At 47.5% G+C, this 23,263-nt stretch overlaps 7 protein-coding genes across 7 annotated transcripts; 1 reads left to right on the top strand and 6 right to left on the bottom strand.

The window, feature by feature from the left end:
• Positions 1 to 3,962: 3,962 nt before the first annotated feature.
• On the bottom strand, positions 3,963 to 5,337 carry HOO65_090007 (Acid phosphatase; the record flags this gene model as incomplete). The annotated part of the gene is made up of 2 exons (XM_071004536.1): positions 3,963 to 4,975; positions 5,061 to 5,337. 2 exons carry the CDS (start codon positions 5,335 to 5,337, stop codon positions 3,963 to 3,965), a joined length of 1,290 nt encoding a protein of 429 aa, XP_070855893.1.
• Positions 5,338 to 6,035: 698 nt separating this feature from the next.
• HOO65_090006 (multicopper oxidase, type 1) lies at positions 6,036 to 8,231 on the top strand (the record flags this gene model as incomplete). The annotated part of the gene is made up of 1 exon (XM_071001579.1): positions 6,036 to 8,231. One exon carries the CDS (start codon positions 6,036 to 6,038, stop codon positions 8,229 to 8,231), a length of 2,196 nt encoding a protein of 731 aa, XP_070855892.1.
• Positions 8,232 to 12,933: 4,702 nt separating this feature from the next.
• On the bottom strand, positions 12,934 to 17,822 carry HOO65_090005 (Vegetative incompatibility protein HET-E-1; the record flags this gene model as incomplete). Its single annotated transcript, XM_071004418.1, has 6 exons — positions 12,934 to 15,057; positions 15,120 to 16,143; positions 16,249 to 17,163; positions 17,224 to 17,514; positions 17,576 to 17,714; positions 17,768 to 17,822. The coding sequence occupies 6 exons, from the start codon at positions 17,820 to 17,822 to the stop codon at positions 12,934 to 12,936; spliced, it is 4,548 nt and encodes a 1,515-aa protein (XP_070855891.1).
• Positions 17,823 to 18,200: 378 nt separating this feature from the next.
• HOO65_090004 (Pol-like protein) lies at positions 18,201 to 18,716 on the bottom strand (the record flags this gene model as incomplete). Its single annotated transcript, XM_071001578.1, has 1 exon — positions 18,201 to 18,716. One exon carries the CDS (start codon positions 18,714 to 18,716, stop codon positions 18,201 to 18,203), a length of 516 nt encoding a protein of 171 aa, XP_070855890.1.
• Positions 18,717 to 18,751: 35 nt separating this feature from the next.
• HOO65_090003 (uncharacterized protein) lies at positions 18,752 to 21,454 on the bottom strand (the record flags this gene model as incomplete). Its single annotated transcript, XM_071001577.1, has 1 exon — positions 18,752 to 21,454. One exon carries the CDS (start codon positions 21,452 to 21,454, stop codon positions 18,752 to 18,754), a length of 2,703 nt encoding a protein of 900 aa, XP_070855889.1.
• A 476-nt stretch (positions 21,455 to 21,930) lies between these two features.
• HOO65_090002 (uncharacterized protein) lies at positions 21,931 to 22,902 on the bottom strand (the record flags this gene model as incomplete). The annotated part of the gene is made up of 1 exon (XM_071001576.1): positions 21,931 to 22,902. One exon carries the CDS (start codon positions 22,900 to 22,902, stop codon positions 21,931 to 21,933), a length of 972 nt encoding a protein of 323 aa, XP_070855888.1.
• Positions 22,903 to 23,083: 181 nt separating this feature from the next.
• HOO65_090001 (uncharacterized protein) lies at positions 23,084 to 23,263 on the bottom strand (the record flags this gene model as incomplete). The annotated part of the gene is made up of 1 exon (XM_071001575.1): positions 23,084 to 23,263. A coding segment is annotated over one exon (180 nt), but the record flags the coding sequence as incomplete, so codon positions are not given.

The following is a 23,263-nucleotide window of genomic DNA, read 5'->3' as shown; positions in this document are numbered from 1 at the left end:
ATGACGGACGGTGGTTATGCAAAGGACGCTAGCGTGCTGTTACATCATGCAGGAACACTAGCGTACTGTAACGGTCATGCAGAAGACGCTAGCGTACCGTGACAGGCGGAGCACCTTTTGACCTTCCGTTCGTCGGCCTTGTGCGCCCTGCCCTTTCACACTGCATTCCATTGCTAGGTTGCCTGTTCTAGTAACTTCTTTTTTTTGTCGTATAACCATGGAGAGTTGAATATTGACGTAATGAATGTGTTACCTGCGATCGCTTTATGCCCTTTCTAGGCTCTAGAAGTACCCAGCCGATCTGTCTTTCGGCGCACCAAATTATCAAACTAACGGCAATAGGAGCGCTGTTATTGTCACTGGCCATTCTGGTTGTGCTACCAAGTTGTAGGGATTCCCTCCATACTTGACTTTGTTCCTGATGCTAGTTCCAGCACCACTCCTGCTGTTGTAACCCTTTTCCCAGAGTCCAAAGGCCCGCCAATCCTCATCTGAGAACTGTGTGTAGTGAGATCTGTTAGTCCTCAGGGGGCTAACTAGCGTGCTCAATATCTATATTGTAAAGACGTTCCGTTACTATACAAAACACCTAGCGACACAAGATGGCTCTTTTCATCAACATTCCTAGCGCTAGTCCCATTCTAGGGTCGAACTAATCGGAATATTCCTTGAAATGGGAACCATACGATCTAATATTCTGGTATCACCTTGAGTTTATAGATGGCAGATTTGAAGATGCCATATAGTTTAAGCCCCTGCAAAGTAACGAGCAGCTCTTGTGGGACAATTGTGTATCGGAGTTTGAAACAAGCAAGACATCAGCCTATAAGTGGCATGGACAGTATGAGTAGTGAGTAGGTATATGGCCCTGTTTTTCTGAACACATGTTACCTACGACTCGGACTAAATGCTATTGATGGTCTTGATGTAAGTGGGTGTTTCGTCTTGCAAGATTGTATCAAATCAGCTTTTATCCCATAGGCAAATGCCTCAGGTCAGCCAACGACGGAGGCCGCATGCTTAGGCTAAACGAAGTCGTGTTGTGCCCACACTTAGCCAGTTGCCTGAGCTGGGAGTTAAAACCTTTGGGTTCCCGGCGTGGGGGTACCAAATCCCCTTGAGCTCATGTTGGTGCCAAGCTGTGGCCGCTGAATGCGGCAAGCGGATGATTCAGTAGAATTTTTTCATTTGGATTATCTGCAAGGGCCATAAAAGCTTTGTCCTATGTTCTGCGATACTTTTTTATGTTTTCTTTAAGACGGCACACAGTCCTACAAGGGGAGGTTTGCTAGTATCAGATACCAAGATCTCGCTTCCGTGCCATAGAGAGTAACCTCACACTCACGAATACTCAGAACAACATTTGTATCAGCATACTTCACGTCTCCATCTGCCCCACGATGATTAGGAAATACGACAAGGGCTTTTCCTATGCTGGATTGGATGATAGACTCTAGCCAAGAAATCCAGCGCATAACTGTTTCCATATTCCAGTTAAGAGGCCCGTCGTTAAAAATCATCTAGTGTTGGCTAATCCATACCAAAATTACAACACCGGCGAAAGCTTGAAGAGCACGAAAGGTAAAGTGAGACCCTAGCCATGGTTCCCGGACATTGCCAAAGCTATGGTGGAGAAGAGGAATAAAGCTCGCAGTTGGCCATGAATTTCCACGGTGCATGTTTTCCTTTTTCTCACATCAACAGGCTGCCCTATCTCTCTTGGTCATCGTCTACTGACTTACTTGATATCCACAAATAACCCGACAATGGCAGAGTCCAACGTAGAGATCCACTTGCCATAAAACTCATCAGAGTTCATCTAGTCTTACCACCCCTTATCTGGCCAAAGCTACAAGCCAATACCTTGCTAGCTCTCTGTCATTGCTCATATCAACTTCCGGGTTGCACAACTTTGAAAGCGCACATTCAAGGCATTCAACACCCATTACAGTCAAACTTGAAGACTGTTGGATTAGCCCATACAAAGCCAATGCTACTAAACAAGGAAGAGCGTTCACGGGCCCTGTAAAGCCGGTTCGTACAAAAGCAGTACGTTGTTAGGTACTACTTAAGTTTTCAACATGGAGAGTGGAAGTTTTCTACTGCAGACCAGGATTTTCCCGCATGCGAGCACGGGAGATATTACTGTTAAGCTATCCATTGTTGGGTGAGAATTAGACACAGGCTGCCTTCGAGCTCTGTGATCCTAAGTGATGTAGCGAAGATGTATAGTGGGATAATGGGTAGAGAAGAAAGGGAAGGAGGGCTAAGATGATAAAAAGCGGTAGAGTAATATTACCAAGTCAAATGAACAGATGAATGCAAGCGGAAATTAGAACAGCCCACATCACATCTACCTATTACCTAGTGTGTATCATCAAAAATACGGTATATCTTAGCTTCCCTTCTGCCGAGTAAAATGCCAGCGACTGACAGCGCCTTGTGGTTTGTGACGATTCCATATCAAGGGAGAATAGCGTGCCGTATGAATTCCGGCACCTAAATGCGTTTACTATTCCCGTCAGAAACTACCGGGTTCCCTTCAGGTATACATCCAACTTTCAAGCGTGGTTTTCGTGCTTCCTAGCAGTCCCGAACTCCCATCCTCTTCTTTTGCCATTACAGCCAGGCTAGCTTTCGTTTCTCGATACGATGCCACACTCTGATACATTTTTTTCTCGTCTACTACAGTAGGCCGGCAGCATTTCTAAAGGCAACTAACCAAGTATATAGCTTCTTGTAGTTGAAAATCGCGTTGAAGCCCGCCCTTTGTCTAATTGACTGCCGAACATGTTGATCACTGCCGCCCCAAATTGCTAAGCACATTAAACCCTAGTGTTCGCATGCTATACTTGTGTTTTTTGTCTCGTCGCCGATGCACGCAGTGCCAGAATAATGTGCACACAGACCAGCCTCGCTGTCTTACAAACAACAATGCGATAGAAATCCCAAACACTATGCCACTGCTTCAACTAATCCTAACCAGTATACTGACGTGGCAAGGTGATTGATTGATTGTGTAGTGACGATAACCCTAATCACTAACCCACACAAAACACTCTTTTTCCTGGCACAATAAAGTAACAAAAATGGCAGCCATCCATAGATCATAGCTTCGTCTTGTCGATCGCAATTATAGATTTTCCGTTTATGGCATGAAGGCCCACAGGTTCTTATGACCTAGCAGGCGGAAAGGGTTGATCAAGGCGTACATCATGAGTCTGTTCATTGGGGAAAACGGACAGCCAATTAAAGCGCTAGCATTGGCCATGACCTCTGAGCCGTCCGAAGCTAATAAAGGATGAGGGAGGGCAGTAGAGTGGCAAATAAATTGTTAGTCCATGAATGACGAGTCAGGACAAAAAGGATAAAATGGGGGCAGGGGGCATTCTTTGGTCTCGTCGCAGCCCTTGTGAAGAAGAAGCAAGTGTCTTGCAGTCAATGAGGAACCGGCCGGGGCATTATTATCCCATCCCATTATCCCATTATCCCATTATTACATATCTTGGCTATAAAGCTTGACATGTTTCTGGGGAAGCTTGACATAAAACTGCAGCTCTGGTATAAGCCCTCCCTCCGACTGGGTAATTGCTTTTTCCTGAGTGGGCACTTGTCGTCAGGGGGAAAAGAAGGATTTAGAGGAATAGGCAAGTACAGGGTAGCCTGTCAAGCGATGTAACTTCAATAGCTGGATAGTGGATCCTTCCTTCCCTTTGTAGACCTCAGGAGGACTCGGGCCCTGGTCCCCACTCGAGTCCAAGTCCAAGTCCAAGTCCTAGCTTGACGTCAAGCCCAGTTTCATCGTTATTTTGGCTGGCGGAGATACACAACTAGAAGGAAGGATGAACATAAAAGGTTGAGGCAAGAAAAGAAAAGGAATTATTATTGTATTATCAGTACATCATAAATTGCTGCATCGGGCCGTCATTCGCCGTGCCGTGCCCTTGCTTGCTTTCATTTGTTTACAGGAGCCCGAAGCCCTTGGGAGGATGGAACCCGTCATTGATCTCAACAGTGTCGGTGTAATAGGTCGGCAGAGTCGTGCCAGCCCAGGTTCTCTTGATTGATTCCAGGATCTTGCGGCCGCTGAAAGAGTTGTCGAGAGTCAGGTTGGGGGCTGGGTAGACGCGCCGGCGCAGGCTGTTCATCACACCGGTGTAGGACAGGTTGAAGTAGTACTTGTCCAGGCTGGTATAGTTGCGCAGTCTATCTCCGGTAGCGCGAGCCACAAGCTCGAAAACGTTAGCACCGACGTCCCAACGGCCTAATGTAGGGAGATCCCAGTTGGCCTCCACCGATGCAATTTCTGAGTAGTGGTTGTAAAAGTGAGTGTCGGTTGTGCCGACAAGTTCCTGAGGAACGGCGTCACCAAGGAGGAGGGAGAATATTCTGTTGTGTCTGATGTAGCTCTCGTTCTCGTCAAAGGTTACTAGGACAAGAGTGTTGTGCATGAACTTGGGGTCGTCGAGCAGAGGGTTCAGGAAAGCATGTAGCCACTCCCCCGCGGTTGTAATGTCAGTGTCATGGGCATCCGACGTCATATTGGGGGTGATAAACATCCACTGGGGCAGTTTATCCGCTGCCAGGTCTTTGTGGAACTGCGAGGCTGAGGTGTCAATCATGGACAAATTCTTGATCTGGGACAGGCGCTGTTCCGATCTGGTGACAGAATCGAATATGACTCCGGGGTTATGTTTGCGGACATAGTCGTTGCGGCCGTTGGCTTGATTCTTGTACTCGTAGCCCTCATAGCCGCTGAAGGGCATGTCTTCTTGGTAGAAGCCCCAGGAGATGCCCTTTGTATCAAGGAGATCGAGGACGGTGCTAACGTTGCCATCGATGCGGCTAAAGTCGTCGTTTTGCATGCCAAAGTAGTCTCCTGAAAGCACGGAGACATAGTTGGGCTGAGACGGGTGGGTTACGGCGTAGTAGTTTGACATTGTCACGCCCTTCTTCGCAAAGGACTTGAAGTTGGCTAGAGAAGAGAGAGAGAGGGAGGGAACATGTGAGCTGGCTGGGCTGTGCTTGGGTCAGTGGGCAGTAGCTAGGGGATAACTTACCATCACCAGCGGCCTTTTCGTAATCTGTGTTCTCAAACCAGATGGATACATAGCGATCGTAGGCTTTTCCCTTGACCTTGGAAGTAGGGCTGCTAGTCTTTGCAGTGGCAGCAGCAGCAGCAACATCCGCCGCAGCAGTTGCGGTGTAGGCCGTCTCCCATGATATGCATGATGTGGAAGAGGTGGTTGTGGCTGGTTCACTAGGACTGCGCTCAACGACGGCTCTGGCGTGGACAGCGCTGGACGAAGCCAGGGCGATAAACAGGAGCGACTTCATTGTGAGGGAGTAATGGGGGTAGGGCCAGCCTTGAGGGAAGAAAAAGAGAAGCCTAGCGAGCCTCTCATGTAGCAGCAACACGACGACAAGAAGGGGAGCCGATGTGCTTATAAGGACTTTCTTTGGGCGGGTCTAGGATTAGCATGGGAATGGCGGCTAGTATGGGCACGTTCCTAGTCTTCTAGAGATGAAAGGTGAAAAACAAGCCTGAATAGTTGACATGTCCGAGGCCAGAGACTGCTTATCCCTGTCCACAAAATAAGCTTTGTGCAGACTGGCTTGGCATGGGGACGGAGGAGGAGAATGTTTGGTTATTTGCCGAAGGCCATTTAGACAGCCGCTAGTGACGCTTTGGGAGTAATGCCGTCCTTTTCTTTTCCTTCTCGTTTTATTGCCATCTTCTCTTAGAAAGTCCATAGCGATTTACACCGCTAGGATTTAACACGTGCATTCTTTCACAGGCCTGCATTGTCCGAGGCTGAGCCATGTGCTGACGTCTCTTCTTCTTAATCCCCGACAACACTCACCACCACTCTGACTTTGAATACAGGATCTACGTAACGAGGTCGTTTATTTTCCTCTTCCTGCTGTTGTAGAATAAGCCTCCATCCCCTCATTGATTATTTTCAATGCCTGTCATAGCGCGCTGAGCGTTGCTGCATTTTGTTTTGTGTTTACATTTTTTTCTTTCCTTAGTTATGGATGCCACAGCTGAAGATGCTCCTTTTCTGCCAGAGCTAGATGGCCCATATACTCGCGATACGCGCCGGAGTCTAGAACTCCAGGAAGAGAAGCATCCAGAAGTCGACCCTACCAGTTTCGGCTTACTACGCCTTAGACGGTCTTCCAACAGCCGGTTATGCGTTGCGGTAGTCGCTGGGGTCTATTTGCTACTACTTGCTGCAGCTATAGCACTTGTCGGCATAGGAATTCATCTAAGCACAAGAGCTGGGTTTATGCACAGATTCCACTCACGCCCCTCTTCTGCTGGAATCAATGCTGCTACGACATCGGCTGTAGACGCCCCTACCGCTACTTCTATCTCCCTGCCTGAACATGGCTCATCTGGCAGTGATAGTGACTCTAAGGCTGGATATCAGTACCATGAAACCACACCGCCAACTGCCCAGCTGCGGAATATGGAAGAGTATATAATTGACCCGGCCTGGGACTACAGCCTGTCGCCTGCAGTGCGAGAGTACTTCTGGGTCATAAACGATGCAGAACTAAACCCTGATGGTGTCTTCCGCCCAATGGTTCTCATCAACAATCAGTTTCCGGGTCCCTTGATAGAGGTAAACTCGGGGGATAACATTGTGGTCCACGTTGATAACCGCGGTATAAATGCCACCTCTATCCACTTCCATGGCATCTTTCAGAATGGCACGAATGCCATGGATGGCACAGTGGGCATCACACAATGCCCTATAGCGCCCGGGACCACTTACACCTACAACTTTACGGTCTCAGGCCAAAGCGGGACTTATTGGTACCATGCCCACTATGGAAGCCAAGCAAGCGATGGCGTGTTTGGGCCAATGGTGGTTCATGCTGCTAATGAGAAGACTGAGCTCCAGAAGCTGGACTATGTCTCTGACAGGGTTGTGATGGTACACGACCATTATCACGATACTACAGCCCAAATTCTTATGGATTATCTAGCCCCTGGGAGAGAGAATGACGAGCCTGTACCTGAAAGTGCAATGATAAACGGCCGGGGAGTCCGCAATTGCACTGAATTCCCAGATCGAAAGTGCGATGACAGTTCTGTAGGGTTTCCAGAGATTCAGCTGCAAAAGGAAGCCAGACACCGCCTTCGCATCATCAACACGGGTGCATTTGGGACGTTTCAGTTGCAGATTGACCAACACCCCTTTTATGTGACGGAGGTTGATGGGATGGATGTGTTTCCTGAGGATTTCCACCGTTTGGAGATTATGCCGGCCCAGCGCTACAGTATAGTAGTTGAAGCAAATTCAACTGAGAGCGACGAGTTTTGGCTGCGGGCACGGTTTGTGACGCATTGCTTCAGCTACGATAATCCGTATATGAAGCCGAATATCGAAGGCATCGTCCGATATGTAGATTCTGGCCCTCCATCTAGGCCCCCATCTGCTCTATCGTCCACTCACACTGCCCTGCCCACCCCTACGACCAGCGACTGGGCTGATATGGAGGTTTTCTGCAAGGACCTTGAATCTCTCATGCTGCACCCCGTGACGAAGCCCACGATCCCCCAAAGCAATGACTACATCCAGCTCAAGGCCTCTTTTCGCATCGGGGACTGGACGCTGTCCCGGGGCTTCATAAACACAACGACATGGCACGCCAATATTTCGCATCCATCTCTGCACCGTCTTCTTGATGCGTCGCCCGCTAAGCAGCAGCTTCTGCCAGGCGGTAGCCCATTGAATGGAGTAAACGACCGCCTCTTTGATCTTGACAAAGAGTTTGTCTTTCAGACGCGTGGTGCCCAGACTCTTGATATTGCCATCAACAATTTTGACGACGGCGCCCACCCCTTCCATCTTCACGGCCACAAGTTCTGGGTCCTTGCCGAGTCAACCACTGGATATCCACCTGAAAAGCACGAGTTAGATGAGTTTCTGCAAAGCACTAATGCTCTAGATAATCCTGTGATGCGGGACACTGTTACAGTGCAGGCATACCAGTGGGCGTTGATTCGCGTCAAACTAGAGAACCCAGGGATCTGGGCCTTCCACTGTCACAATATGTGGCATGCTGAGGCAGGCATGGTGATGCAGTTCCTAGTGATGCCCGAGGAGCTGATGCTAGCTAGCGGCGTGGGGCAAAAGGAGAGGGAACTGTGTCAAAGACCAGGTATTGAGAAGGGGATGAGGCCAGACGATAGCATCTGGGAGGGCATCATATAGTGCGGGTGAAGCTTGAGGATGATAGATTTTTAGCGAAATATTGATTTTTACTTGCACAGTACAATGTCTAAGAGAATGGAAAGAATGGAAAGCCCACTCTTGTTCTTTCAGCTCTGAATAGTGAGTTTCCATTGGAGCAGCTTTCGTCGTGACAGGTCTCGATCCATTAAATGTCTTCATGCCCCTTGTCTTGCGATGGCAAAGTTTTGTCTACCTGATACCCTATGATGTGATGTGCAAACTCCTTAGGGTTTCGTTGGGGCACGACCCATTTTGTGGACCCCTATTCAAAGACATGCGTGTCTAGTGTGGTACGCGACGCTTCTTGAACAGCATCCTTGATACCAGACATTAGCCCGAGAGTCTTCTGACTATAGCGAGTGTGTCTATAACATCCACTGCCCTGAAATTAAATATCTTGTTGACTTGGATTGAGGGCTCTCATCCCACAATACTTGATATTACTCTAGTTAGGGTTGGGATCTCCACAATTGCCAATGTCCCCACATTTAGTGTCGAGCAGGGATGGATGGTTCTGCAGTTCTCCATTACTCCAAAGCCCACCCTCCCACCATCGTGTCATTGACAACTCCAATCATCAAGATTGTAACAGGTCAATGCACTTCCATCATGGTGTCTTCACTAACTTGTGAGTCTGCAGCAACCCTGCATATTTCCGCCTTGTCTTGCCCCCGCCCGCTTCCGTTTAGAGTCGAAGAAAAATTGAGATCGCCACATTGCGTATGTTGTCTATTGACTTTATCAGTGCAATAGGATCGATTTAGAAGCAGGTTATTGATTTTAACATGGCTGCCTAGCCAGCCATCGCCATCTTTCAGTACGGTTGCAACCCTGAGGACATCCAAAGACCTCCGTCGATGCGCAAGTTGGCCTGGAGATACCCAAGCTCCACACCTCATCCTTTTCTCGACTGACGCAAGATGAAGCGAAGGCAGAAATCCGAGATACCAGTTTATTTATCATGCGACGGATGGCTGGCATATTTTCGGCATTCAAAAAGGAGCCCAAAGCACTTGGTAGATGCGGATGTTGTGTGGATCTCAACACCACCAAAATTCATCTCTTCTTGAAGAGCACCTTTGAGACATGGAGTTCTTACGACGTCCCCCTAATACGGCCATGAGCCCTGAGATTATACGAATCGTCGCCATTTCCAGGACCATTTCAAGAAAGGCTACTCGATGGGTAGGCCCAAAGAGGCATTACTGCAAAAGGCAGTAAAAGCTTGTGTAAAGGCCTGCAAAGGCCATCTTTCTGGGAATACTGAGCTTTGCGAGACGCTCTAGAAATGGCACTCTTAGTTGGGCAGAAAAAGTACTGGTTTTCTGTTGTCTTCTGCATCCATGGTTGCACACTCTGATACAGGCGAACATATAATGTCTCACAGCTTGCTGTCAAGCATGTCAAGCATATCAAGCATGCGATTTACCTAAAAGTTACTACCAAGTAAGCTTCTTTCTACTATGGTGGCCCAGAATGTAGGTTAAAAGATGGGAAAAACCTCAGTTTTCAAACTGTTGGTTACGGGGCGTCTGATTGGCCTATTTCTTGACTGCAAAGTGTGCTCGAGCACACTGGAGCACCTGGAGTCAAGAATGCGAAGTGTATAAGGCAGCATACAGAGCTGGATGATAGCATTTTCTTTGCAATAGCCCTCAAAGGCAATACTACAATGGCTTTTGTGGCTAGCAAAACCTCAAGAGAAGATAGTGAGTGACCACTTGATTGCTTGGGCAGAAATCAGCCTATGTTCTAGCTACTTGAGACCAGTGATGTTATCAGCATAGCTATGTTAGGTTAGGGGTGTCAAAGATCCCATCTTTTCTGGCATATGTACATCATATTAGCAACACCACTACAGAATGTGATTGAGCCAAGACCCTTGTTGCCTATTGCACTTGTAAAATAAAGACTCAGTAATTTATTTAGAGCTAAACCCTACAGTAGCAGTGACTCAAGTGAAACAAACAAAAGACTGCAAGGGACTCCCAACTACTGAGCAGACACTACTGAGACCCACAAACAGCTAGAGAGGACGATGACCAGGACCACAGAATAGATTATACAAGCTTGATAAGTAGCATATTATATTGGTGTGAATAGAAGGGCTATTTACTCAGTGGGCTCCTGCCTAGAGAAGCCTGCAAGCACTATGCAATCTTGGGTCAGGTCACACCTTAAATGGCATCCATCCCAAGAGACTGTCAATGATAGTAGAAGCTTCTCTAAGCACCCAGTTGTATAGGTTTGAATGGATAAAAAGACATCTAAATTGCTTTAGGGATAGGTGTGGCTAGAGAAGAGAAGAATGTCAAGATCAAGAAGACCAAGCATCCTTGATTCCCAGGACCACAAGCCAATGGAGCCAAATAGAGCCAGAGATGATGATGGAAAATGAACAGAGAAGCAGTATAAGAAGAGAATACAATAGTCAAAAAGCCTCATGCTATTCTGGTTGAGTGAGGGTAGAACCACAGAAGTTAGCAATGGTGTGAAGAAACAGGACAACACTGGCATTCACTTACTATGAAAGATGAGCTTAGAACCTCCAATTGTGCTAAGGGAATGCCCTGTTTACATGACAGTGCAGCTCAGGAAGGAGTTGACCTTCTCAGAAGGCTTGGGAGGGGTAGTGGAGGTCTTGATAGCAGCCATTGTGAAGATTGGGTAGGGTTCTGATGGGCAGGAAAGTAAGAAATGAGCTGGTGGAAAGAGAAGAGAAGAAGAAGTAGGAGAGAAGATTGCCAGTGGGTGATGAGTGAGGGAAAGAGAACAGTGAAGATGGAGGAGGGAAGGTGTATTATTTATGTTAAACAGCTGTCCTTAGACAGGCTATGGGGTTGGTTGCACTGCTTGATAGCAAAGTCACTGCCCAGCCAACACTCATTAGACTATACAACCTCTGAAAATCTCTGACTATTTCCTGATTCAGATGTTCTGTCTGGGTGAGCTACCAGGCAACACTTGTCCAACTGACTCCACTCAGCAGCTTGCAAGTCAGCTGACTGGCATCTTGACTCCCATTCAAGACTGCTCTCTTTAGAGGCATGGTCCTTTGGCCTTAGGTGTTGTAATTACAGGTTCCTATGGCTTCATTATTTCAGACTGTAGACTAGTGAATCAGGTCTATGATCACTATGGCTCATTTCCCCTACAGCTGCATGATACTAGCTGAATTTAGACATCACTTTGCTCTGTCTCCCTTTGATGGCTTTCATTTTCATTCACATAAAGAGTACACTTAACATTGTCCCTCACATTCAATCCTAGTGTTTGAGCACTATAACTAAATAAGGACAGTTCGATCTCTGTGACAGCAATAGTTCACTCCACTTTTCCCTTGAGGAGGAGTGCCATAGTTGCCTGAAAGATGATGAATGGCATATGCTTAGCATTGTGTCCCTTTGTTGTTGCATTCTGGAATCTAAAAGAAGTATTCTATATGACACATATGGTATGGCCGAGCTACTGATCGAGTTCTTTCATGCATCCTTTTTCTGCATTTGTGATGGCTGTAAAAATCTGACTAAGCCGATGTAGGTGTGAAACGATCACGTGATCATAGATCCATACGACTGTGGACATAAACCTCACCTGTCGAAGTCCTTGGAGAGAAAGTAGGTAGGAAAATGTTGTTGTGGGGAGTCTAAGAGTAGGAAGATAGGGCTTGACCTAGTGTGGTATGCAACTCCTAGCTTTTCTGGCCAAGGCATGTTGGTATTGCGTCCCAGGATAGTCGCTTGCTCTCATTGAACTGCAGATATGAAAAGCAAGTTCGGGAATGCCATTGCCACAATGGTAAGTGGCTAGCTTCTCAAGGTTTCGGCAAAGTTTGCCCAAGACTGTGTTGGGTGAATTTCATTTCGTCGTCCGAAAATATCAGCCGAGTTTGGCTTAGACTTTTATGTTACTTTGGCTCCGAGTGTTATTGAACACGGTATGAAGAGCCAGAGGAAAATAGAGATGAGAAACACGCTTTGCCTAGGCTTTGTAGTCTGCTATTAGTAAAAATACAATCTTGATAAAAGTAGTGGTGAACAGCTTGCACATCAGCTGTGTAACTTGATGGTTACACACGCACCAAGTTTGTTCAAGTGTTATCAAGTAGTTTAAATCCAAGATGAAAAAGTAGAAAGCAAGCCAGCTGGAAAGACTGGAAGTAGTGCTAACAAACAGTCTATCAGGTGTTTTGATATTTCTGTGGGAACAATCTACTGAATTCAGATTTTTTCACTTTAGAAGTCACTTGTGATCCTGTACAACCGCACGTGTACATTTGAGAATCCTGCATTTTGATGCCCCTGGAAGATATCACAACAATCAGAAGCTAAAGACATAAGCTCACAGCTCTAATAGAAATGAATGGAAATGTATCTAGACCTGTTGCTTACACTGAGAACCGCTTAGCATTTAGCTTGCTTCCGACCATCAAGGCATGATGAGAGTGAAGCTTTTAGACTAAGGGTGATAGCAATAACCAAACAGTTGATCAACTTTACATGACAAATTCAGGACCAATTTTACAAAGGCCTAGTGGTCACATGTCGACAGCAACCTAAGCACGACTCATGTCCATTGCTGCCGCCACGCAACAATGAGAGACCTAAAAAAGGGCAGCCTTTCAACTTCGAAGTTATGTCTAGCCCCGAAAGCAAAGGGTTTTGATTTTAAGTGGTGTATACTATCTAGGGGATTTGATCTCGATGACTGTGATGCGACCAGAGTCATAGCCTAAAGCAACCATGTTGTGTGATCCTGCAGATATGCTAGGACGATATGACGGTGGCAGCCAAAGCATTCTTTGTTGATTCTCCATAACCCAGACACCATCACTGCTAATACTGCAGCTGCGGAAATTCGAGGGAGAGAAGAAGCCTCGGTTATCTAGTGTCGAGGCTAGTTGTGGATGGCTTGAGAACATCAGTGGTATTACTAGTGAATGATGTGCCTCAATGGTCTCAAGACACGCACCAGAAGCCATATCCCAGATCTTGACTGTCTTGTCCCGAGACGCTGACACAAGTCGCTGTCCATCATGTGAAAACACCACCGATATTACTGCCTGAGCATGACCTTCTAAAGTCTGCAGACAGGAACCAGACGTCGCATCCCAAATCTTGATTGTGCTGTCATTGGACCCTGATACCAGTCGCTGTCCATCGTTTGAGAATACCACAGATGCCAGATTGTCGCTTTGGCCAGCAGAAATCTGCAAAAAAGCAGAAGTCGTGATATCCCGGATCTGGAGTTTATTATCAACTGATCGCGAGACCATACGTTGGTTATCATTTGAGAAGACGATTGATTTCGCTATCATCCGATGGCTGTTGAGAGTGTTCAGACAGGCACCAGACGTCGCATCCCAGATCTTGACTGTCTTGTCTTCAGACCCTGATGCCAGCCGCTGTCCATCGTTTGAGAACACCACTGATCTCACATCATGATGATGGCCCTTAAGAGTCATCAGACAGGCACCAGAAGTGGCATCCCAGATCCTGACTGTCCTGTCATTAGACCCTGATGCCAGCCGTTGTCCATCGTTCGAGAACACCGCTGATCTCACCCATTCGTCATGGCCCTTAAGCGTGTTCAGACAGGCACCAGAAGTGGCATCCCAGATCTTGACTGTCTCGTCCCGAGACCCTGATGCCAGTCGTTGTCCATCGTTTGACAACACCACTGATGTCACAAAATCGGCATGGCCCCTGAGAGTGTTCAGACAGTCACCAGAAGTGGCATGCCAGATCTTGACTGTCCAGTCATCAGACCCTGATGCTAGCCACTGTCCATCGTTTGAGATCACCACTGATGTCACCCGATTGTCATGGCCCCTGAGAGTGTTCAGACAGTCACCAGAAGTGGCATCCCAGATCTTGACTGTCTTGTCTTCAGACCCTGATGCCAGCCGCTGTCCATCGTTTGAGAACACCACTGATCTCACCCAATTGATATGGCCCTCAAGCGTCTTCAGACAGGCACCAGAAGTCGCATCCCAGATCTTGACTGTCCTGTCATTAGACCCTGATGCCAGTCGTTGTCCATCCTTTGAGAACACCACTGATCTTACGGAGTTATGATGGTGCTCGATAGTCTCCAGACAGGCACCAGAAGTCACATCCCAAATCTTGACTGTGTTGTCTAAAGACCCTGATGCTAGACGTTGCCCATCGTTTGAGAACACCACTGATGTTAAGGCAGCGCCATGGCCCCCAAGAGTTTTCAAACACACAGGTGAAGTCATATCCCAGATCTCGACACGCTTTTCATCAGAACTTGATGCCAGTCGTTGTCCATCGTTTGAGAACACCACTGGCTTGGAATGGCCCACGAGAGTCTGTAGACAGACACCAGAACTCGCATCCCATATCTTGACGGTCTTGTCACCAGACCCCGATGCCAGTCGTTGTCCATCGTTTGAGAACACCATGGATGTCACGTATTTGTCATGGCCTTTGAGAGTCTTCAGACAGGCACCAGAAGTCACATCCCAGATCTTGACTGTGTTGTTCCGAGATCCTGATGCCAGTCGTTGTCCATCGTTTGAGAACACCACGGATGTCACGTATTTGTCATGGCCCTTGAGCGTCTGTAGGCACGCATCCCATTTTGCTTGGACTCCTGGCCTAACTTCGACCCAGGTTGGCTCTTCTTGGTGAAATATTTTCCGTATCAAGGTGTCGCTTGGTGTAAATACAAGGGCCGAGACATACACTTGCAGTGGTGCAATTTCAATCACCCCGCCATGAGTGAAGAGGAATTGGCGGCTTTCTATGACAATATTTTGTAGAGTCTCTAACTCTTGCCCCTATGACAACATGTTAGTGACTGCTTCAATATACTACTTCTGATCATTGCAAAGTAGCTTACTAAATAGGACACCAGCCGTTCCATCGCTCGTCCAGCAACTGAAATTCTCCGCAAAAGACTGAGTGTTTCTAGCCACTGAAGGTACTTCTTCTCGAAGAATGCCAAGATTTTGTCCTTGTTTGTGACTATCCCATTGTCTACTGAGTCAAAAAGGTGGTCAACCCAAAAGATGCAGGGATATCGGAGAGGAGTCAATGGATCAGGCTGTGGGACAACAACTTGGTCGATTAGGCATCCTGGTGCCTTCAAGTCGTAAATGTCGCGCCGTAGGCTTTGGTCAAGAATTTCAAGTGATCGTAAAAACATCCTCTGATGTTGGTGTGGAATTCCATCCGGTAAGATCTTGTCCGAAGCCTTCTCCAAGAAGTAGTCCTTTGCTGACTGGTGAATAAAGGAAACAACATTCTTATGAATGGTTAGGAACGACCCACAGAAGGCGATGGTATCTCGTATGTTCTGTCTGTGTAGGTTTCCGTGGGGAGTAACAATTCTATGCAGTTCTTCCACAGTGATAGGTCGATAGACAACTAAAGCTATGGCAATAACTTCCTCATAGATCTTTGCATGTTTTGACTTGGAGATCTGTTCTAGCATCCTCCCATATAGTGGATAAAGTCCAGCTGGAAGTGAGTCTAGTTCACACTGAATGTGCCATGGTTGGGTTTCTATATTCGCAAGCTCTTCACAAACCAGAGCTACCCAGAGAAAGGTTCCGTTAGCCTTTGACTGCAAATCTTTGAGAACAGTCATTTTCGTGTCATCATCATATCCCTTCTGCTGTGCAAGCTGATCTACCTTGCGCTCGACATATGAGTTGACAGCTGCAGAGACAGAATGCTGATTTATTTCCAGATGTATCTTGACCTTCTGCTCTGCATCGTTCAGGATTGCTTCGATGTCTGGCCAATTGTGGCTTGACACAATCCACTTGGCGCATGAGGGCTTAGCAATTAATTTAAGCAGGTCTTGTCGATCTGTACCACACTCATCTAAGGCATTGACGATCAGGATAACATTTTCCATGCTTGGATCATTCAGTATATTTGTCATTATCTCACAGAGAGCATGCCAAACACTGCCATGGGTGAAGAGCTTTTCCCCCATCAAGTCATACTTGGCTCACACATACTTGGTGAGCTGTGGGTAATGGTGTGCAAGGTCATGAATCAATCCTCGCAAGACTGAGGTTGCTGTGTTGAGCTGATCGTTGGTAGCCTGGCAAAAGAAGTAAGACAGGGCTCTGGAGTTGTCTGGTGCTAAGGCATTGATGATGCCACAAAGCAGCATTGTCTTGCCCTTGCCAGGGTCTCCCTTGATCCAGAGGATCTGGGACTCATCTTCGTTGAGAAACCGTTTGAAGTCCTTGTGGTCGATAATCCATTGGTAGCAGTCTGTGATCAAGCCCCCTTTCTTTTGTTCTATTTCCTGCTTGTTTTTGTGGGATTCAGTCACATAAAGGTCTGACAGGCATTTCATGTCCTCTTTGCTGTGGTAGATTCTGTTTTTAAACGCAGTGACAAAGCGCTCAACAGCGTGAGTGTTTTCTCGCAGGTAGTTATTCGTGTGGGCTGAGATTCTGCTCGTGTCATGGCAGTCTGAGATTGTAGTGTCTCTGAGGCCATTGTCGACATTGAATCTATGGTAGACTCCAGTGTCGCTGTATGCAGTTCTGAGTTTTAGGTCGGTATATTTGGAAGTAGTGGCCATTTTCAGTAGTGCATTGAGAACAGAATCTTTCGAATCGCTGATTTCAACAACATCTCCTAGGCCTGTGCTGATGCTCAAGATTGACATTTCCCTGTCTGGGAACTGGTTTTTGGCCTCCATGGTAAGGACTTCACACGGGTTACTGTAGCCATAGCTGGCATCAATGAATTCAATGTCATCACAGCCCAGTTTAATCGGGTCGAAGAAGTCGATGGCTGCGGATGTAGCTCTAGCAACCTCCCAAACTTTGCATTCCGTGAGGTGTGTGGATTTGCCATATGTTTTGAAGATCGTAGGGAGCGTATCGACGTTGGCTTTAGTCATGGCAAGGACTGCACTGGATGAATATAGCGAAATTTTAGGTACTATAGCTTCAAGATATATGCGTGCAACTTACGTTTTAGTGCCTTGCTCATTCATGTACAGCATTTCATCGTGATCACATGTGTGAGTGCTAGTTGTAGGGTTGCTGCTCCCACGTCGTCGTCGTTGTAGACATTGTGACTCTCTACAATTATCGTGAATCATTTTTTTGATAGCCATTTCCAGCTTCATGGTTGAGAATCCACTTGGCGATGTCGTAGAAGCTGCAGACTCTGGGATGAAAGCTGAACTAGCGAGTTGTTTATAAGCCTGAATGCAATCATCAACGTTCATTTTCAGTCGGCCAAGCATGATGGCGATGATCCTATACGAAAGATGTTAATAAAGCCTATACAGTGTACAAGTTCTTTGAACCAAAGCCATACCCTCCAGTCCCTGCACCACCAATAAAGTCAAACCTATCACAGGGGCTTGGTACTTGGGATAACCCCTCCAGTTCTCTGATGCGCTCCATGATATTCTCAAGGATTAGCAAGCTAGAAAGTCCTCGGACACCACCGCCATCTGTAAAGGTTAGTGATAATACAACATGACGTGACAACGTTATTGTGGCATACCAAGACAGAGGATCCTCAACGGTTGCCCAGTGGTTGGTGATGTAGTTGAGGCCATGGTGGTTTAGTTCAGTGCCAATGATAAAGCCAACAAGAAGAGACGCTAGCAATTGAAGTCAAGGAAATGCGTGATTGTAAAGCTTGATACGACAAGCTAGTGCAGGATAGTGCTGTTGTTTGCCTCTTAGTATGTACTCGTAGAGCAAAAGTCAGGCGAAGAAGAGGGGAAAGGGAGATCATCAGGTAGGTGTCACGGATTAGCCTACAGATGTTCGTATAAGCAAGTTCGGAGATGGTCAAAGATTACGCATTAAAGAGGAAAGGAAAGGGAAACTACTCTAAACTAGCTAGTTGGTGAGGAAGGTTCTTATAGTCCCTTCTGCGGGGTGGGTCTTCTATAGTGGGGCTGGCCAGCGTGTCCTTCCAGGCGCAGCCCTTACATCTGCCTCCTTCTTCTCCTTCTCGTTTCCGGTTGTTGTGCGTTAGTTTCCTTCCACTCCTCCAGTGCGATGGTGTTCTCCAGATATTCAGCTGGTTCCCACGTGGGCTGATTCCATCCTTGCCATTTGACTCGGTATTGTAACTTGCCATATCTTGTCCTCTGGTTCAGTATCTTTTCTGCATCATATTTGTCTACACCATCTTCATGTCCCACTGGGCCTGGACGGTCATCGTGAGTAGTCTGGGATGGGAAAGCATCATCTGCTGCAGGTCTGAGTCGGTCGGCATGGTAGGTGTCATGAGCTGTCGAGCCTGGTACATCCAGCTTGTAAGTGTGACTGCCAACCTTTTCTTTCACTTTGCAGCGGATATGTTTGCTTTGTAGTCCACGTCCTAGTCCTGGTCCAAAATGCTCCTTTCGCAGTGTCAGCCAAACCCAGTCACCTGGTTGGTAGTCTCTGTGTGGCCTTCGTTTCTCATTTGCGGCTTCTTCCACAGTAGCTCTAGCCATGGTAAGGTTTGCCTTGGCCCAATCTCGAGCACTCCTCAACTTGTCCAAAACCCGTTTTGCTTGGCCAAGCGGGCCATCAGGGTTTGGTGGCAGTGTCTGGGGGGTTCCAGGTCAATTGTCTTGGGGTGATAGCCATGACTGAGGAAGAATGGTGATATTTGGGTTGCACTGCTTGGTGTTGCATTGAGAGCAAACTCGACCATTGGGATAGCCTTCAACCAATGTGGTCCTTGGGCACCAAGCTTAGCAAGTTTAGACTTGACCTCAGCATTCATCCTCTCAACAGCTCCATTAGTTGCTGGGTGGTATGCTGTTGTTGACCTCCTTTCCACTCCAAGTTCTGTGCAAATCATTTTCCAAGCTGCGTTGACGAATTCTCGGTCCGAAAGTATGGATCTTGGTAGCCCATGGTGCCTGTAGTAGTTGTGGAAGAAAGCATCAGCCACATTTTCCATATCCAGTGCTTTCATTGGCATTAGGAGCACTCCTTTCGACATGCAGTCAATCACAGTGAGTATGTGGGTGAATTCCTCCTCGCCTTTCTTCGCTGTTGGCAGTGGGCCAATGAAATCGATTGCAATGTCTTGCCATGGCTGATCTGGGATAGGCAGGGGTTTCAACAAGCCCTCTTTGCTAGTGCGCCAAGTATTTGTGCTTCCACAGACCTGGCAATTTCTCGAAAATCGTCGTACATCTGCAACAAAGTTGGGCCAAAAGAACATACGAGCCAGTTCTGCATATAGCACATTCTTTCCAGGGTGTATGAGGGTAGGTGAGTCGTGAACGTCTTGCATCAATGCTGTTCTCAAGGGTTCTGAATTGGGGACCCAAAATCGGCCTCGGTACAGTACTCGCATCTTGTCGTCCAAGGAGCAGTCACTGACGCCCACACGCAGTCTGTGTCTGAGATCTTCTGGCCACTGGCTGTCTTTCGCCATCAGGCAGGCTCTGATTTGTTCAAGATCCTTGTCGTTGTCTACAGCCTTGGACCACATGCTCTTCATTTTCTCTGGCAGTGAATCTGGGGGTGTGGTTTCGCTTGGAATCAGAAGTTGGCTGTCGGTACGCCTCACTTTGAGCACTTCATCAACTCCGTTTCTCTGGGATTGTAGCAGCTGTTGCTTTCGTTCCTCGAATCGACCGTCGTCTGGGCCTTCTGGCATGTCACGCCGTGACAAGGCGTCAGGGAGTGCAGAGAGCTTGCCTGGGCGGTGAGTGATGAAACAATTGTACTCGCTCAACGTTAGGTACCAACGGGCTTGACGTTCTGACAGATGTTGGAGCTTTGTAAAGTGTAGGAGGTTCTTGTGGTCTGACACCACCTCAAAGGCATCCTTCAAACCTTTCAGTTCACTACGCCATTCCTTGAGTGCATAAATGATTGCAAGAAGTTCTTTGTCATGAATGGCATAGTTGCATTCCGATGCAGTCAGTTTTCGGCTTGTATATGCACAGGGGTGTTTGGAACCATCTGGCTGAATCTGCAGGAGAGCTGCACCCATAGCATACCCAGAGGCATCTGCCTCCACTATTGTTGTCAATTCTGGGTCATGACTACATAGGATTGGCGCTGAGGTGAAGGCTTGCTTAAGTTTCCTGAATGCCTCATCTGCTGCTTCATTCCAGCAAAATGTTTTCTTCGTTGTTACCAGGGCGTTAAGTGGCATGACGACTTCAGAATAGTTGTCAATGAATCCTCGGTAGAAGTTGCAAAGCCCTAAAAACTTCCTCACATGCTGTACAGAACTTGGTGTTTCCCATTCTGAGATCGCTGAGATTTTCTTTGGGTCTGTCAGAATTTGACCAGGTCGTAGGATGTATCCCAGATACGTGATTTCCTGAGTTGCAAACTCGCACTTGTTGATATCTACAGTCAGGCCTCCTTCTCGCAGACAGGTCAAGGCTGTGTTGACTTTCTCGTAGTGATCTTCCGGGGTTCCATTTGTGAAGATAAGAACATCGTCGACATACGCAGAGGCCCAAACATCGAGATACGGTCGCAACAGGCTGTTAATGAATCTCTGGAAGTGTGCAGGTGCATTGGCCAGTCCAAATGGCATCACTTGCCACTCATAAAGTCCCTGGCGAGTCCTGAAAGCTGTTTTCCACTCATCTCCTTTGGCAATCCGAATGTTGTGGAAGGCAGAGATGACATCCAGTTTCGTAAAGAGGGTTGCTTCTGAGACATTGCGCAGGGTCTCTGTGATGTTGGGAAGTGGGTAACGGTCCTTTATCATTACTCCATTGAGAGCTCGGTAGTCCACACAGAAGCGTAAACCACCACCTGGTTTCTTGACGAATAGAATTGGCGCGGCGGCTGTGGACTTGCTTGGGCGTATGTAATCTTTCTGTAGCAATGTCAGAATCGTTTGGCGAAGAACCAGGAGTTCATCGCGAGACATCTTGTAGAGAGGACCCCATGGTGCTTTATCGTCTGGGACAGACAGCTCAATCTCGTGATCCATTCCTGGACGGTGAGGAGGGAGGCGCTTGGTAAATTGTGCATCTGGGTTGAAAGCATCAACGTTTTCGTTTGACACCCAGGCAGGTACCTTGCTTTTCCACTTTGATGGGTCTGTGGGTAGTTGGTCTTGGTAAAGGCAGTCCAGGGCTTTGTTGATGTCTTCCACTGTAGCTCTGAAAACTTTGGCCTCGTACATGCTGTGGTCTTTGCTATCTTTTTCGATCAACTGTTTGAAAGTTCGTAGCCTCCTCACAAACTGAGGTTTGGCCGGCATTGTGGTGTTTCTACCACAGACTGTGATGTCGCTACTTTTGAAGGTGATTGTATCTCTTTCGCAGTCAATTACTGCATTATTTCTCTTAAGCCATGGGTATCCAATCAGAACTTCATCTGTTAGGTTCGGGATAACCCAGGCAGCGTGCTTTTCTTTGAAGCCACCTACATCTATTTCGAAAAAGGCAATTTGATCCGAGATAGTGGGCTTCGTGCTGTTAAACGGGGTCAGGCTACGGGGTTTCCTGGCCCTTTGCGTGGGGAGCTTGTTCTTTGTCACAATTCTTTCACTGATCATAGAGGTTGAGGCACTGCCAGTATCTATTAAGGCGATGGATGGGAGGTTCCCATTAATAACTATGTCCACCTCTATAGCCCGGTTCTTGTGTGGCTGTTCCTCGTCCTCCTTTTCCCAGTTCGACACGAATTGTTTGGGCCCCTCCTTGGACCTCTGTACACGACTTTGCACAGAGGTATCTAGTTTTCCGAAGGGGTGTCTTCTTCATCCGAGGACTCGTCTAACTCGGGGCTCACTTCCTCTACCTTTCTGACAGGCCTTGAGGAGCCAGCTGGGGGTCGTGCTGGAAGGTAAGGGCATTGAGCTGATTTGTGCCCTGAAGCACCACAGCGGTGGCAGCGTCCTTCTTGGTGGCGTTTATCGATCTCTTCCTTGGGGACCCAGCATGCTCTCTTTTGGCTGGAGGACGACGAAGAGGCAGACCTGGTTTGGTCTCCAGCGCCTCTGGTGTGGCTTTTGTCATTCCTACTCCAGGTGCTCGGTCGAGGTGGCTGAGGTCGGTTTCCTGACCCTCTGTTTCTTCTAGCTGCTAAGCTAGCCCCCAACATGAGCAGGTCCTTCTTGTACTCAACGAAGGAGGTGTACTCCTTTGTTGATACCATTCTGTCTGCAAGCTCTGCTGACAGCCCCTGCTCCACGTATGAGATCTTGACATTGTCAGGCCAGCTGGAGCCATTGGCCTCAAGGAAGATCAGTTCAGCTTCTGCAATATAGTCCGACACTGCACGCTGTCCCATCGACAGGGTCGTGGCTCTTTGGATGGCACGACGCACTGCACTGGGATCCGAGAAGGTGTCCTCCAGAAGGGTGTAGAAGGCTTTGAGGGCCTTTTTGCCATCCTTCATTGTCAGGTAGGTTTCAATGTAGGGGGACACCCTGTTCCTGGCCTTGCCTGTCAGGCGGCTGTAGGCATAATGAACAAAACCTTTGTCACCACCAAGCACTTCACTGTCCTGTGCGTGTTTGTTCTTCAGCTCTGCTATGAAAGACTTCAGCTGGAATGCACTTTTTCCATCATATTTTTCTACGTCGGGGAGGGCAGGGCGTCTGGTGTTGTGAAGCTGGAGTTTGAGGCGCTCCACTTTGGACAGGAGTTCTGAAATTGTCTCCTGATCCGTCATCAAGCTGGTCTTGGATTCGGTGTCGCTCATTGTCTCCTCGTGGTCCATGGGGGAAGGAAAAAAAAAAGAAAAAAAAAAAAAGGAAGAAAAGAAAAAAAAAGGTTATACTGTGATTATAGGGGTGAGAAAAGAAATTCGTTGGTGAATGCGTAATTATGTCACAGATTAGCCTACAGATGTTCGTATAAGCAAGTTCGGAGATGGTCAAAGATTACGCATTAAAGTTAGGGTTAGGGTTAGGGTTAGGGTTAGGGTTAGGGTTAGGGTTAGGGTTAGGGTTAGGGTTAGGGTTAGGGTTAGGGTTAGGGTTAGGGTTAGGGTTAGGGTTAGGGTTAGGGTTAGGGTTAGGGTTAGGGTTAGGGTTAGGGTTAGGGTTAGGGTTAGGGTTAGG

Source organism: Ceratocystis lukuohia (genome assembly GCF_044167205.1).
Source record: "Ceratocystis lukuohia strain C4212 chromosome Unknown Supercontig9_pilon, whole genome shotgun sequence".
NCBI classification, from domain to species: domain Eukaryota; kingdom Fungi; phylum Ascomycota; class Sordariomycetes; order Microascales; family Ceratocystidaceae; genus Ceratocystis; species Ceratocystis lukuohia.
The sequence above is the reverse complement of the archived record's forward strand: the minus strand, read 5'-3'. Positions and strand labels throughout refer to the sequence as shown.